Source organism: Liolophura sinensis, chromosome 1, assembly GCF_032854445.1.
Source record: "Liolophura sinensis isolate JHLJ2023 chromosome 1, CUHK_Ljap_v2, whole genome shotgun sequence".
NCBI classification, from domain to species: Eukaryota; Metazoa; Mollusca; class Polyplacophora; order Chitonida; family Chitonidae; genus Liolophura; species Liolophura sinensis.
The window spans coordinates 13,352,539-13,369,565 of record NC_088295.1 but is presented as its reverse complement, the minus strand read 5'-3'; the positions used below and the strand labels follow the sequence as shown (position 1 = coordinate 13,369,565).

Genomic DNA, 17,027 nt, shown 5'->3' with positions numbered 1-17,027 from the left:
GTGGTCTTTAACAAACGATAAACTGTACAAACGACTACACAAGCAGTGTCCACTGCTTACTGTCACAAGCCAAGTTTGGGTTTGAACCCACGCCTACTGCCCTAGCTCTTGAAGGGCATTGCATATGTGATTCAGTAAAGGTGGACACAACAAATAGTGTGTTCCTGTTTTGTGCTTCTTATCTGGCCGCTGATGACCAACAGGTTGTTCCCCAGACAATTCTCTGAGTTATCCAATATTCCAGAAATCAGTTATTCAGATTGCATTGATTTCTCAGGATGAAATTAACTTCATTAATTATTAACTACACTTCAGGTGCAGTGGTCTGTCTGCAGATTAACTGAGCACTGTGTCACAGATCACAACTTCCTTCGCAAGACAAATAAAACATATTCAAGTAAATGTATGTTTCACAACGGTATCTTTTCATATCATTGTTAGAGTGCTCATTCAAAACTGTTGTATTTAGTGCAGAGATACTTGTCAGTCAGAGGACAGCTTGGTTACTAGCATGCGACTGATGCGGTGGTTTGTTTGATTTCTAGTTTTAGTTCAGCATGGTGCTGCATTATTAATTCACTTCTGACATTTATACAGGGGCATCAACTGACAAGATGAATGTCACTGTATTTTTTAAGAAATGAAATTAATGAATGAATTCTTGGAGTTTAACGTCGAACTTAGCAATTTTAAGTCATATAACGACGATGTGTCCATAGGTGTGCTTACATATATACTGTTTTTTCTGGTGGCAGGGCGACTCCTTGCCGCCAAAGTGCTGCCGCCACTACAGTACCGAACACACCAGAGGTGACACCTCACCCAGTCACATTATAGGTATACTGACTCCGGGCCAATCAGTCTTGTTCCTCGCTCAAACCTCTCGGTGCTGGGTGCCAAGCCAGGCAGCAACAAGTACCATTTTAAAATTTATATGACTTGACCCGGGTTTGATTCCGGATATTCCGACCGTGACTTCGAGATGGACACTCAGAAAGGGAATGAAAGACATTTTAATACTCTATTGAATACTTCACACAGATCACAAGATTACTATTTTTCAGCAGGGTGAACGTAACCATTGACCCATGTAATACTTTTCCTTTCATTTCACATGTTAAAAATGACACAACCAACTGAAGGATGTTATCAAAATCATGGCTGCCTGGATAGCCCACAAACAGCGTTAACACTGGCGTGCCTGTGTGGTGTTTATGAAAATAATAATTGGACCACGTGTCTGGAACTACGTATATCTTAAATACATAACTGTGCTTTGATGAAGTTTATTTGTGCATGTGGCCGGCTTCTAAAACATGAACGTTTGTTTTGAAGAGTGCGACTCGTGGGGATGAAGGGGGACAACTAATAATAAAAGTTACCTCCCCATTATAGTCCGATCAAAAACAAACATGGCGACCTCCATCCAGGTTCTGTGTCCCAATGGAAGACGCCAAACAGTAAAAGTTACTCCAAGTACCACCTTGCTACAGGTAACGTTTTGCCTCTGGTCAGATGGTGTATGTTTAAATACTGATTCCATTTCCGAAAGTTGCGGTTAGTTTCACGACAATTGACATTTGTGAAAGACGACGTTGTTGTGGTTGTCAAGTAGGCCTAAATGACAGTGCTAATATTTGCCTTTTGTTTAAATTGCATGATACGGGAAGTTATAAAAAATTCGATGGTGTCACGTGATGACGTAACGTCAGTTCATTGAAGACTTTTTTTTTTACAATTTATAAGTGAGAAGCTGATCATCAAAAAACACTGGCATCATCATTTACTACTTGCTCTGGATCTTTCCAGCAACAAGTCACATAGGCCCTATATATAGCCCATGCAAAGCTGGCTTGTCAGTACTACGTATTTCCTAGCACAATTTTATTTCTAGGGCTAGCAACGTAGACAAATGACAATATGTGGGTTTTAGGGAGAACATGTACATGTAGTAGCCCATCTGGATGGACTCAGTGTGCTATTTTAAAATTCTGATATTCATACTGAGTCCATCAATGCCTTTCAAACAAATCGCCACACATCTGCGCACTTCATGAACTCAGTGTTGTAATGAATGTCAGGATTTTAGAATAGAACACTAGGATTGATGGAGCGCTCCAGGCGCTTTAGTGTGATTTCACCTTCCACCAGATCAAAGCATAGCGATGTGGTAGGGCTAGCCATAGAATTGTGCTATGTATTGCCCAGCTTGGTTGTAACGTAGATCCACGCAAACAATTTCGTTAAAATGGCAGCTCGAACTGTACTTTACATTTGGTATTAACCTATTCCATAAAACACCAGATGTGGTAATATGTCAAAGCCAGCATCAGTAAACCATCTTTCAACAGTAATCCAGCTGTTTAAACTTTTGAACTGGACAAACTGAACCAACAATTGCTATGTTTAGAATTCAAACTTTTAGCAGGGTGATTGGCCATGAAAATTGGAACCTACCAACATTCTCTTTAATATAGCACATGCAGTTCTTAAAGAGAATGTTTTGTAAACATGGTAAAGAGAATGTTGGCTGGGACATTCAGGTGTTTTATGGACTTGGTGAATTCCAAATTTGAGGTAAGGTTCAAGCTGTTATTTTAGTGAAATTGTCTTCATGGATCTATTTTACACCCAAGCTAGGAGATACGTAGTACTGACCTAGTCACATACTGATTAGACCTAACTCCTCTACTGCTTGACAGTCAGACCAACAACTCACCGAGTCGTATTATATAGGACTACATACTGATATAAGCCTAGTGAGGAGGTGAAGTTTGCTCTTACTATTGTCTAACCATATTGCATCCTTTGTCCAAGATTGCTCTGAAACAAAAATTGTGCATGGGTAAAGATGGACTTTAACCAACATCAGCGTGTTCTCCATTTCAGATATGATACTTGTTGCCTCAGTTGGTGCTCAGCACTGTGGGGTTAGAGCAGGGAAACTGAACTGGTTGGCGCGATGTCAGTATATTTTTTATGGGATTGGTGTCTTACGCCATTCTCGAGAATATTTCACTTAATATCGCTGTCTGGATTATTGTGGAAAATTAAAGATATCTAATGTTTGAAATAGTACATCACCCATACTGAAGCACTAGTTAATGTTGTAGACGATAAATGGTGCAAACATATACTTAATAATAAAAACTATAATTACCTTTATTTTCAGGCTCTGGAAGAAGTTTGTAAGAAACAGAATTTCCTTCCTGCAGAGGATTATAATCTTGTGTAAGTAAGGTGATCTCAAGATGGTTGAAAATTACATGACTCTTTGTTCAGTAGCCACTGATGAATAAAACAGCTGGTACAAAGTTCATTTAAGAATTATACAACCTTAAGCATGTATGTGTACTGCTTACTGCCAGAATTCCCTGAAGCTGTTAAGGCCTATGCTATTTAATTTCTTTCATTCTTGTAACCTACTGGTCTGGCTGGCGATCGTGGGATTCCCCCTTTCCCTCCCCCCCTCCCCCCTCTTCAGCTCTGCCCAGTTCCTCCCGCCATAATATTGGTTACCGGACACACCTTCAACCTTTATCTTTCCACTTATATAGAAATATATTTTAACATATTATAGGTGTAACTTGTACATCACATGACTGACTTGAGGCGGCACATTGCTGAGGACTAAACACAGAAAGCTGCCAAACTATTTTTGACTGAGTATCCACAGCATGGGTGTAAATCACAACTGAAATTGTCAACTTGTGTTTGAACAATATGCTATAGTCACTGAATTAGCTGTGCTCACAAAAACTTCTGTCACCTGTGGGAAACTGTCTAGCATATAATCCAACAGCTAGTGGTTTGTTTAAAGCACTCTGGTAATCAGTCACTCTTTTTTTTTGCCTGAATTTAATTTTGTGAAAATGACTTTGTTTCAGACATGGAAGAAAGGTTGTTGACTTAACCTTGACATTTCGCTATGCCAACCTTCCAAACAATGCCAAACTTGAGTTAGTAAAGGCTGCACAAACTCGAGCTGTTTCAGATGTGGTGATTGCCTTACAGCTGGAGAATGGAGAACGGCTTCAGCATCAGTTCTCACCCAACATCACTTTGTGGCAGATACTTGAGCATTTTGAAGAACAGAAAAATAGGTAAGATTACCAATTATCGTACCATTCTTTCATGAAATCTTGAAACTTGATAAATTCTGATAAATTCTGAAGGACACTAACATAACATCAAAAATGGATGAGATCTTAACAGAGAAAGTAGTAATTCTTCGGTCTGTGGCTGCTTTCAATATATAAGCTACCCTAATTCCTCAGTCTTTCGGCATATGAGTGACTTTCATTGCAATTTATGAACATTTTTAATTTGTTTTGGGGGATCAACTACATCAGTTGGATTGACCAATTCCAAGGCTTCGCAGAAAGTATATTTTATCAGTAAACATAGAATAATGGCAGCAGAATATACTTGATTAAACACCTTGCAAACATGCGAAACATTCAAAGAATTACAGTATTATTATTTTACTGAACTTCTTGTACAACACAATGTAGATTGGGCATTTTAAGTTGCCTTTGTAAATATTTAGTAATTTCACAAAGATATGTATATGTATTGATCGGTCTGTTCCAGTTGTCAGGAAAGAAGGCTATCTTATGTGGACACATCTGTGCAACCACCACTCCACCCTGTTTGCATCTATCTTGGAGAGGAGGTGAGTTCTTGAACAAACAAGAAAAAGAAAAACCACATAGGTATAAGTTAATGTAACAGCATCAGATAATGTTTCATCCATTTTGATTAACTGCTGTTATGCAGAGTGCCTCAACAAGACCTAAACATCCAAGTGACTTGATGTAAGTATCTGCAAAGACATTTTGGTAATTCAGAATATTACATACTGTAAAAGACATTAAATTTCATCTGTACATAGCTAAGTTGCTCATTTTACAATTTTTTTTGGCGAGGCTCCATTGATCTTAATAAGGTGTCTTGAGGCTTGCCTGGAAGATAGTATGATATCCTGCTGGAAAAAGCTTCTAAAGTGGCATTTCATGACATTTACTCACATATTTACCTCTAAACAAAGCTTCCTTTGGGGAATGTTGTTGGGAAATGCTTATAATGGACTTCCCTGGGATCTCTCTGGTGAATAGGTTCTCTTCTTGTTAGACAACGCACACTGAAGCAATCATATTTGCACCCTGGTGGAAATCTTCCCTCCAAAGTCAGACAGTGTCTTATTTTAGGGATGCTTCCCTGTGAAAGCACTAATAACAAATGACATTTTTGGTGACAGAACTAAAACTGTTCTCATAACAAATTAATCAGACTTAACAAAAAACTCTTCAAGTGGCATGATAAGTTGAATGAATAAATTAAAATCAAAAGGTATGTCATTTGAAAAATGCAAAAATTCAGGTGAAATACAGTCTGTGATACAAGAATGTGTTCATTTTGGTAATGTGTGATTCTTAGTTCTACAAAATCCTAAATATGCATGTATAAGTGTTGAAATTGTTGTCATTGTTACTTCATAGAAATGAATGTAATGTTTTGTTGCCTGTTTACACAGCCTGATGTATGATGCAATTGCTGTTGCAGACAGTTGGTGAGTTTGCACTAAGGGAAACAACATTGAAGGCATTAGGATTAACTGGAGGAAGGGCTATTGTCAGGTAGGATGGCTGTAGAATGTGCATTGCGTATCTTGTTTTAATGTTTCATGCATAGGAGTTTTCTCTGTTCATGAATCTGACTGCAGTCACATCACACGTCAAATAAATAAATCAAGCGAACTTTAAGTTATTGTTATCAGTGTTTAGTGCAAAGGTTTCTCATATATATTTAGCTGGTATGTTATTATGTATGTTCTGTACACGTTTGGTATGAATGTCTTATTTTTGCTGCGTTCATGTTTCATTTTACAGGTTAATTCATAGAGCAGTAGATGACTTGACTATTGCAAAGTCAATAGAAGAGATTGAGAAACAAAGAGCTAAACAGGCCAGGCTTGAAGCTGCAGTTGCCAAACATCAAAATACTAATAGCTGTGAGATGCCAATTCCAGCAATAAACACCCCTGAACCATTGTCAGGTGTAGCAAGTGACACTAACAGATCTGTTCCCTCAGGAGCCAGAGCGGAGGCACCAGCATCACAAGTGCAGAAAGAGGCACGGTGTGAGAGTTTTGGGGCCAGCAGAAGTGCAGAGCCCATGGAGATTGATGTGCCTAGTGTGGGAACATCAGGGGTACGCAGTGTTCAGTCACAGCCTGTGGATAAAGCGAGCCCAAGCGGAGGTGGAGCTGAGGCTGCTGGTGCTGCATTATCATCACTGGAGAACATACCTGGAGTACAGGTGTTCAGACCCAGTGACTTCCAGGATCTAACTCCTCAGGAACAGGAGGTAAGTTCTCTCTCGCATATCATGTTGGGTACAGGGTTTTAACAGAAAGGAGTTTGAAATATGCTTTTTGAATGTTCTCACAATGTAAACTTGCATGGTTTTTGGTACATGTAGGTCTCCTAACACTGTATAGATTCTGTCTATATTGTATATATTATATATTAATGAAAATGTGTCAAGGAGTTTCACAACAACAAAAGAAGATTTTGTTCATTTTTTGTTAAAACCTAGATCCCATGTTTTTGTTTTTTTTTCCCATGTCTACCTTGAAAGTGGAAGGAAGATGTTGTTATTCATCTGTTTGTCCTTCAGACCACCCTACTCTCTTTTCAGTCTGCATTGTGAACACGATATCTTGGCAGCAAAACACTTTTATACTTGTGCAATATCTTGTCATTAGTTAGAGGGTGGTTGCGATTTTTTTTTTAACTGAGCTCCATGGTCTGCTTAGTCTATTACTTATCATCTGTGCTGCAAATGAAATATCTTGAAAGCCAATCACTGCATTTGCCTTCATACTCTGGCAGTACCTTAACATTGGTGAGAGGATGGTTGGGATTGCAAGAGCACATATAAACTGTTTACAGGTAACAGGTAAATGTATTTCATTTGTAACAGTTATCGGGTTCAAATTGTAAACATGGATGTTATTGACACAAGCACAGTTACAACTATTTCTCCTGTAAAAAAGACATTCTGTTCTGTTGATGCAGATTGCCAGGAGGTTGGCACAGAGACTTATGCCTCAGCTTGGACTTGTCCCATCCTCCTCCCAGGCCCAACCCTTACCTGTCATGCAGGCACAGCCATTTCAGGCATTTAAGGTGAGTACAGGAACATGATGTCAAATAAAAAGCCAACTAAATTCCCTATTTATATATCATCTTCAGAATTACAGGACACATTTACTAAGACTCATAATAGGTTTGCATGAAGCAGTTCTGAACAGAGGAATAATGTAAAACTGATTGACCTTTTTACTGGATGAAATGTTCTCTCAGTATCACCATTTACTTTACCTGTTTTTCTTCAGTTTCCAGAGGAAACAAAGGGAAAGACCTTATATCACAATGAATTAAGGTGTGTTTATTACTTCTTTTGTCTGAATGTGTTTAGTCATGCAAGCACTAAAAGTGGTATGAAAAGCATACAACTGATATTTGACAGGCATGCTTCCCATGGTTATGCCTTGTATATGTTCTGGCCCTCCGCCCACAGATCAGATTGTCATCATACACTAAGTGGAATATTCATGAATATGGTATAAAAACATCAGTAGGTAAGCTTGCAAATGTATGTGTTTATTTTATCCAAGAAATCTGTTCTTATACAATTTGTCATGCTATTTTTACATAAATATTGTCAGTAACTATAACAACAGTTTAGTAATAATAATCACCATTGGTTGTGAATTTGTAATGAATTATGTTTGCTGACCATACTTTTTTTTTTTTTTCATGGATATTTTAATTATGTTTCAGTGATGTGAAAAAGGAAGAGTTCCAGGTAAGTTTGTGATGGATTTTAAGAAAAACTGTGTTCCCTGATTGCATGTATAATGTGCAGACAAAACTGAATAAGGCTGAATACATTGCAATACTGTATCAGGTGTATTTTGGATAACATAAGTTTACAGATATAGCAATATCTGTAAACTAAAGTGCATTGCGAAAATGTATGTATAGAATAGTTTAGAATAAAATGTGAATTGTTTTGTGTCATTACAGCCTTGTGAGAGAGAAAGTGTGTTGTTCAGTGCAGACGAACCCAGATCACCACGGCTGTCAGATGAAGGTAAAACAATTTACAAAGTTGATTTCAGTCTGTCCTTAAAATCCCTGTGTCATCCTTACCAATTATCAGAAGTTGTATCAACTGCCTTCTTGTGTTTGTACATTTTCAGCTTTACCAGATGACTTTTTTGAGGTGACTGTAGCTGATGTGAAGATTTTGTTATCCAGCTACCAAAAGAATTTGTAAGTGTATATTATAAAGCATATGTCTGCACAATTTTTAAGTCTAGACTGTAATATATGTTTGCAAATGTTTACATTTAATTTAGTTGCATATCCAGTCAAGTTTATTGGCTCACCCTGGTTAGTTTTACACATTTATATTGTAGTTTTAGTTTTTTATAGAGTATCATTTTGTAAAATATAGAATTTATCTCCATCTTATTAGTTAAATCTACTAATGATTAAATGGTTAGGGTTTATTGCCACACTGACAATTTGGTCATATAGAAATGAACAGAGGTATATCAAAGTCGCTTCATTTTTCGTCTTGTTCTGCAGTATTTCCTCAAAATACATAAGTCTATGCTGTAAGAGAGAGTTTGTCTTTTTAGGAACTTAATTTGAAACATCAAAAAATAAAAGAAAGAAATGGCAAAATTTTATTTTCCAGTTGTTTATAGAAGTGTGGATTATTTGTTAATCATATCAGCTGCTGCCTCCATTTATGCATGTTTTCTGTTACAATTGACAAATTGTTTGTTATGATATTAAATCAGTCAAATCTTCCAGCATGTTGATTCTGCTCAAGCAGACAACTTAAGGCGAGAGGAACTTGGTCGATGAGAGTACATGTAGTAATACTACAATGGGTACTGTTAAGATTTATACAAAACTGTAGTTTTACTTGGACTTGGGTTGGTTTCATAAATACATGGACTTGTCAGTACCCTTTAATTACCTGAAATTCATTTTGTTGGTGCTGGGAAGATTTTAAACAATATCAAACTTTTTTCCTCATCAGAGAAGCCATGGATGACCAGCCATTGCAAACCCAGGCCATGAGGAGGAATGAAGCAATACAGCGGTTGAACAAGTATCAGCGTGTTGTCATACGAATACAGTTTCCTGACAAGTGGATACTTCAGGCTCTCTTCAGGCCCAGGGAAACAGGTGACGGCAGTTCTAATAATTTATGTGTTGTACATCCTCAGACGTCTTGAGTGCTCAGACAAAATGAGAGTTTATGGTCCAAAATATGGAATGTGGTCCAAATCAGTATATTGCCATGCTTTTACTGTATAATAAAGAGATTGGGTTTATATAACGTGTTTATATGTTATGCACTTCATTGTAGTTTTTTATGAGGTGTATATCTTGAGGACTGAGTTAAGACTTCTTTTTACATTAGCCTGTAAACTGGCTAGTTAGACCCTTTTCTCCCCAGCATACTACTGGAATTCTTCAACCTTTTTGCATGTTAGCAAGGTGTTTATTCAAGCATATTCTGGAGGCATTATTCTCTGTAAACTGATTAAATTATACATTTTGTAAAGCCCTGACACTGGCCAAATTCCAGCCAGTGTAGTTTTGTATCCAAAATAAAATTACAAATGTGCCTAAATTGCACTGAAAGTTGCCTTTTCATATGCGAAAAGGTTTAGGAATTAGGGTATTACGTGTATATGCCAGGGAATATGCACATAGTAATCAGTGTTCTGTCTCTGTCTGGCCATAAGCATGTTCGCAGGTTTTCCTATGTATTTTGTTCTTTCTTTCTTTTAGTGTTGGAACTTGTTAAGTGTTCACTATTTGATGTGCATGTCCATTTTGGTTTTCATTCTGTGAATTATTTTCAAAGTTCCGGACATATGAAGACAGAATACGGACAGTGTTAATGTAGCTCCTCCTCTAACTTTCTACCAATTTCCCTGAAAACTTGGTGATGTGTCCGGGATCATCATTGGATGATAGATAGATGTACAGATGCTTTTTGGGTTACATTGCCTGAATTATTTTCCAAATGGTCTCTCTTTCAATATGCAATTTGAGCGATTTGACATCAAATACAGCATACTGTGTTGTCCATAATAATGTCTTCATTTATCAAAGGTAGCTCAGTCAATTTATTCTTGACTATTCTTCCCCAAGGCCTTCAGAGAAATACTATATAGGAAACATGTACTTCGGAGTCCAATCAAAAAATTGCTTCAATATATATAAAACAAGATAAAGGAATAAAACAAGATAAAAATGAGTTTATGGTTCAAAAAACATTTCATTTGATAATACTTTGGATATTTTCATGACTGACGGCTGATTTTGACTTAGTTATTTCATTGTTTGGAGTATAGCATTATTTTCAACATTGTTTGTTAACTTCATTTAGAAACATGAAAGACCTACTATATCTACAATTCCATTTGCACAACATAAAATCTGTTTCAACTTCTCAAATGTTTGTCCAACTGTAATCCAAGAGTGACCTACAGGATGATAAGAGCACACTCATATGCAACGTCCCTACCTATATGACTAACTAGTTATGAGTTTTTTACCTCTAAACCATGGAACCAAACACATCAATCTTTCAAACAGGCAGGAAGCCACAACATCCTAACTGTAGCTTTACTACATAAACACCAAAACAAAAGGAGAATTTTCCAAAGAATTTCTGAATAGGGGCTTGTATGTTGTATTAATAAAGCAAATTTGTATACTTAGTCTAGGTATAGGTATTTGAAGCCAATTTATTTAGGAAATCACCTGTCACCTACATTTTTTGGTGATACGAAATGATGATATAGTTTTGTATGATCAACATTGTGGCAAATATCCCAACCAGATGGCCCACATTGGTTACATATGTTCTGTTGATGATGCAATAGCATCACAATGACTTTCCCCAAGTACGTGCATAAATTGGCAAATAGGTGAAAAATAACAGAAAATTTAGTTGGAATTGTTTAAACTGAATATTTATAAGTGATCTTTGGTATAGTACGTTTGAGTAACATCATTACGTGTGAGACTACTTTACTAAAATTTAAAAATAAAAGAAAACAAAAGTAATCGACGAGGATGGGATTCGAACCCACGCGGGGAGACCCCAATGGATTAGCAGTCCATCGCCTTAACCACTCGGCCACCTCGTCATATGGGGAGACTTTGGGCTGGTTTTCGGTTATAGTCTAGTTGTAATTGAATAGAATGGAACTTGAAGCACGATTAGTTGTTAGATGTCTTTGTAATGTAAATGATGATTAGTGTCGTTGGTTGATGGCTTTCAGAAATCTATACATTTAGCAAGCAAACAGAAGACTCAGACTAAAATACGTTCTCCCCGATTCGGGAAAGATCAGATGTAATCCAGTTTTCAGCCCGTGAGCTGACAGTAACCGATGTACGGAGAATGATCTGTATCGGATACGCACGATCGCCAACTCAATGTGCTAGCAGCGGCGGGCCGAAGGGTTCCCGAGAAATGATGAGATGTCCGCAGTCTTTCACTTGCGTGTAATATGTAAACACACACGGTTATCGGTTGTTATGAAAACTTGGGAGTCGTAACCGTGACCGATGTCCATCAAAAAGTTAAAGATAAATATATATGTAATGGAATGTAACACAGACTTTCAAAACCCGATGCCGGAGTCATGGATGTGGCGATGTTAAAGGCGACACTTCATGTAGAAGTCCGCTATGTGCCATTAATTAAGTTCATTAATTTAACCTGGGATACATATGGTATAGGCTACCGGTACTACATATATGAGGCGGCATTTTGCCATGGTGTATATTGGAAATGTACGGCACCATACAGAGTCGAGCAGGTCTGTAGGCAGGAGCTGCATATCAAAGTAAATTGCTAGTTATTTTATTATAGGCAATATACATGTAGCTAGGCCTACATGTAGGCTAAAGAAAATCTTCATGCACAATGTCCGGGCAAAACAGATTTTGTTCGTATTTCTACATTTAAATAGTACCAATAGAGTACCAATAGCCAGGGCTATGCAAAGGAGCTGTGCTATCATTGTCAGGGAAAACAACAATTTAGATTTAATTCCAAAACTGAGACAACTATCTCGAGATAGATAACTGGAGCAAGGAGGTGGAGTGTCGCTCAAGCCTGTATTTTCTCACTGGTCATGGCCTTGGAATATTGAAGTTGTTTCATAGTCAGAAATTAAATCTAAATTGATAATATAAAGAGACCTATCTGAATAATAATAATAATAATATGTAATAATAAAAGAAGTAAAAAAAACCATGAAAAAATGGACAACTGTGATCAGGATTGAGTTTTCATATATTTATGATTGCAATAACCATTTTGTCTTCTACAGTATTTGCAGTTCAGAAGTTTGTCAAGGAGCATTTAGAAGACAAGAGTATCCCGTTTCACCTATGTAAGGTTTTGTGTACATTCAACATGTACAATTTCATGTATTGTAAATCTTTAACCTTTTCAAAGACTAAAAGCCTTTTTTCAGTGGAATTTATGCATACAATCATTATGAAAACAACGCTAAAAATGAGTTGTTTGTGTAATTAAAGATGTAAGCTTCATAGAACTCTGCAAATTATTTCTGTACCACCATATTTCATTCAGACTGTTTCAAAATATTGGTTGCAGAGGCGGTTGAAAAATTTGAAAAATTAGGGTACCTGTAAAGTAACCAGAGATTTTAGTATTCTTAAAGAATAGACTTTTGTAGATAAGTGTTATTGTTATAGTTAAACTGACACTATAATTTACCATGACATCAGCTGGATATTAAAAGTATATTATGTTAAAACAAAGAAGAACCTTTTTTATTTGGTACTGGTTTGGGCATTTGTATAACTTCACCTGTTTCGGTACAGATACAAGTCCACCAAAACAAGTCTTGAAGGATATCACCAAGAATCTCCTGGAGGTATTATTTTTGTGTTCACTCCAAGAAGTGTACTTTTATTTTTTTTTGCGTATTTAATTGCTTGTGTGTGCAGTGAATCCTGATATCCTACATCATACAATTTTCAGCTACATAAATCGGTTATGTACAATATATGTACAGATAAACAAGACCATGAAGACTGTTGTGTGATGACTTATACATCAGTGCCCAGTTTAGGGATACTCTTTGGATGTTTACCGGTAACAAACCGTAACAGCTAATGGATTATAATTCCGAACCTTCTAGTTACATAGATGCTTTTATTGGTCACATCCATGTCTGTGTTCCTATTTGCAGGCTAAATTAGTACCAGCAACTGTGATCTATTTCTCATCTGAAGTCAAGAAGGGTAAGTCTGGCTTCATCATAAATTCTCATTATCATTGTCGAATGCCAGATGTTTTGGATATGTCCCCCTCCCCCTTGGCAAGAAAACCAAAGAATCAAAACATTTGAAATATGATCAGATTTTATATTTGGCCTATCATATTCCATGAACAAATCTTTCAGAATTTTCTTATTTAGAACTGCATAAATGTAGATAGAAAAGGTTAACTTGAGGCAAGTATGCATTGTTATTTGCAGTGGCTAGAATTGTAAGCTCTGTTAGTAACCCGAGTTTCTGTTACTTGTAGACCACTATCTATCAAAAGCAGTTCTACACGAGGCCTCTTCACTAGCCAAGGCTGATGCAGTGGTAGCTCAGTGGTAAGTTGACAGGATTGAGAAGTATTGTATGTTTTAACACATACATCGTGTGATAGGTAAAATCCATCGCATCAGATAAAACATATAATTCTTGAACCGAGCATACATGTAAATGTATCTCAGCAATAATTATACTTGTTATGTTCAATTTCATTTGAAATTGTATCAAGCGACTGAACCTTTGACACAATAATGCTGATAATGGTAGTTGATCAAAATTTGTTACATGCAATCGAACTGCTCACAGTGGCCAGTAAGCTGGATTAATCTTCTAAAATATGGTGGATTTTGTCTTCATTCCAAGAAGTCCAGATTTTATATTTAGGGTCTGGAACTGAAGCGAACAGAGTCCTTTGAAGGCATTTGTGAGTCGGTGAAAATTGTGACCAATTTACCGAAGTAGTTCCAGTTTTATAGTGTATTGCAGTGGTGTGTTTTAGCATCACAGTAAGGTTTTCTTGTATTTGAGTAAGTAAACCTGCCTAGAGTATCGTTGTTCTGAACCACCATACTTTGTTCATAAAATACCAGTCAAATTTTACAATTTTTTGTAAGCTTGGAAAGCCTATTGTAAAGATTATTATTCTTATTATTATTTTTCGTGCTCACAGGTTTTTGTAACTGCATGAAAACTGTAACCGGTACACAGTAAGCAATACTAGGTTTCACAGGATAGGTGTGGGGAAACTTTTCTGCACTGTTTCAAACTTTCTGCGTGACCTACTTTTGCCGCCATATTGAAATCTGGAAAAAATCTTCAAACACCTTCTTCTCAAGAAAGGCTAAACTGAGTGACCTGAAATTTCATACGTTGATAGAACATAACGAGGCAAATATAAATTGCCGAGCTCGTCCCTATATGTCAAAAACTCTGAAAGATTGCTACTTTGCATATTTGTCAAAATTTTTTGAAATTGAAAACGAAGGATACTTAACTTGGTAAAGTTTGTGCTGCTGATTACGAATCTGGTGTTATTTTTTCCATATTTTTAATAGTTTTGTGATGATTTGGGAGAGAAATTGAAAATAGTAAAAAAAAAAAAAGCATCTTTTTGCTCACAAACTGACAGAATACTTGTTGCATTAAAGAAACGTAATCTTCGAATTGTGACGTTAATACTTTCGCAGCTGTAGCGTGTCAACTTTCAGTTGTTTTCGAGTTTAATCAAAGGCTATTTCTTAAGAACCACTTGTCTGATGGCGTTGAAATTTTAATAGCTGATATGCCAGGCCAAGGCCAATCAAAATATAAAAAAATCTTGGTTTATACGTGTAACAGTAAAGAAAAAAATGAATTAACACATGGTAATGTGACCACAAACTTGTGAATTTCAACATTAATAGTAGTATTTTATCTGGTGGAGATAATGGTCCTGATGATGAACCTGCTTTTATTTTTACCCTTCTTGCACCATTTTGGTGCAAATTATGATTAACGTTCTATTTTGCCCATATTTGGAGGTCATGAGACAGGAGCTGTTATAGCTTTAAAGCTGGAAATTGCTGCATGGAAAGGTCTACGTATGTATTATTGGTGTGTTGGAAATTGTCAAGCTGTGTTAATAAATACAAGACTTGTAGGCCTTCAAAATATGACAAAAGGCTGATTTACTATATTTGGCACATTTAGTATACAGTATACAAATGCGTTGATGACTAGGAAGAATGTATGAATGTTGTAAGCAGGCCTTTGTTACCAAACCTACATGTAGTAGTGTTATTTATTTCCTGCGATGTATGCTTTTGTCAAAAATATTGATCAGAGAGCGAAAAAGCGCAAAATGGCAGATTTCGCATCTAAGACAAGATCAGTCGCTATGAATACTCTGCCAACAACAGCCAGGTGCTGAGGGCAAATGCTGCAAACCGTGTGTAAAGACAGGCTTGGAAACTGTAAAACTGTGTGCAGTTCCAGTTTGCTTTAAAATTTTAGCCTTGTCTATTCGAACTCTTTAGCGGCATGTTACAAAATGGTTGTACTTCCTCTGGTTCATATACGCCATGATTTTAAAAAATGTTTGTTGTAACGTGACCAGGTCGCTAAATCTGGGCCGACTTGAGGGGAAATACGAGAATTTCTTTCTTCGAGAGATAAACATTTCCAAACACAAAGCGCTGCATTGCTCCTATTTATCAAAATTAGGTTCATTATCACAGGTTTGTTCTTGCCGGAGTCAGAAGAAAATTCATTCCACCCATCTTCACACCATGAATTCAGGTCCTAAAAATCCAACAATGGCATTGGTTAAATCCTGTTGTTTTACAGCCACTTATCACATATTCCTTAGACCTACCGTTTAATACCACTAGTCCGTGTGGCTCGGTACTGCTCGGTACATTAATGCATCGTTACATCATGGTTCTAGTTTTGTTTCAAACCGTTGACGTGCGAATAGTATTTGGTTTAAACTGACATACTGCTGATGTTGCTGTTATTTTAGATGTCATTTACATGTACATGAAGTTGAAATTTCCAGATGTCTATGGTCACATATCTTACTTTGAGTGAGCGATGGAATATTCAGTTTTATCGAGCATTCATCTTTTCTGAAAGTATAGGGCCAGGAGGTTTAGTTAAGAGTCAAATGCTACTCATTTTTATATTTAGCTGATCCAATTCAAAAATTCTGAATTTCTTTCGGCAGTATGTCCCTTTGACTACTGAGGACCACTTCTGTTCATTACTCAATTATTCTAGTGTATGTTCTTGTTCAGTTTACAAGTTGGAAACAAGTGACACGGACATGGCACCATCTACAAGTCAGGGGTCATCCTCAGCCAGTCAGTCTACAGGTCAAACTTCATTAGCTTCAGGTCAGAAGACATCCTCTGACGCAAGCTCCAAGACGGGGAAGATGCCAAAGTGGTTTATGAAAGGTATGTGTATTTTACTTGAAACTAGAAAATGAGGAAAAACTCCCAGATGGACAAAATATGTATTGCAAATATGTATATGCAAAATTTATAAACTTGTACAGAATCCACCAGGAAATTGGACTTCACTTAACAAAAAAAAAGAAAGAAAAAAATTGGTCAATTTTTAAAACTTTCCTTGCAGTTTTTATTATTACCACATGCCAGTTGTTACTGATGGTAAATATCTTTGATAAATGATTGGCGGCCCACCATGACCTAAAGTGAGTGGCAGCAATCATGGATTAAGGCCAATAAAGCTGAGCAATACCCCCAGCAAAGTTAGGCTTACACATGTATTATTGTTCATTGGGTGTACATTGATCCATTGACAGATAGGAAATGTATGACCACTATCTAT

At 36.8% G+C, this 17,027-nt stretch overlaps 1 protein-coding gene and 1 non-coding gene across 2 annotated transcripts; one reads left to right on the top strand and one right to left on the bottom strand.

The window, feature by feature from the left end:
• Positions 1–1,395: 1,395 nt before the first annotated feature.
• Positions 1,396–16,616, top strand: LOC135462224 (tether containing UBX domain for GLUT4-like). Its single transcript, XM_064739641.1, has 17 exons — positions 1,396–1,493; positions 3,173–3,231; positions 3,888–4,103; positions 4,594–4,675; positions 5,566–5,639; positions 5,892–6,369; positions 7,083–7,193; positions 7,403–7,449; positions 7,851–7,875; positions 8,097–8,163; positions 8,273–8,345; positions 9,127–9,275; positions 12,452–12,514; positions 12,972–13,024; positions 13,343–13,394; positions 13,681–13,753; positions 16,469–16,616. The coding sequence occupies exons 1-17, from the start codon at positions 1,413–1,415 to the stop codon at positions 16,488–16,490; spliced, it is 1,725 nt and encodes a 574-aa protein (XP_064595711.1). The 5' UTR covers positions 1,396–1,412; the 3' UTR covers positions 16,491–16,616.
• On the bottom strand, positions 11,176–11,257 carry Trnas-gcu (transfer RNA serine (anticodon GCU)). Its single transcript has one exon. It is a non-coding gene; the product is annotated as a tRNA-Ser (tRNA).
• Positions 16,617–17,027: the final 411 nt, after the last annotated feature.

Coding starts and splice junctions, on each gene's coding strand:
- LOC135462224 (XM_064739641.1), top strand. CDS start 1,413: ATGGCGACCTCCATCCAGGTTCTGTGTCCCAATGGAAGACGCCAAACA. Junction 9,276..12,451: donor CTTCAGGCCCAGGGAAACAG/GTGACGGCAGTT, acceptor TGTCTTCTACAG/TATTTGCAGTTCAGAAGTTT. Junction 12,515..12,971: donor GAGTATCCCGTTTCACCTAT/GTAAGGTTTTGT, acceptor GTTTCGGTACAG/ATACAAGTCCACCAAAACAA.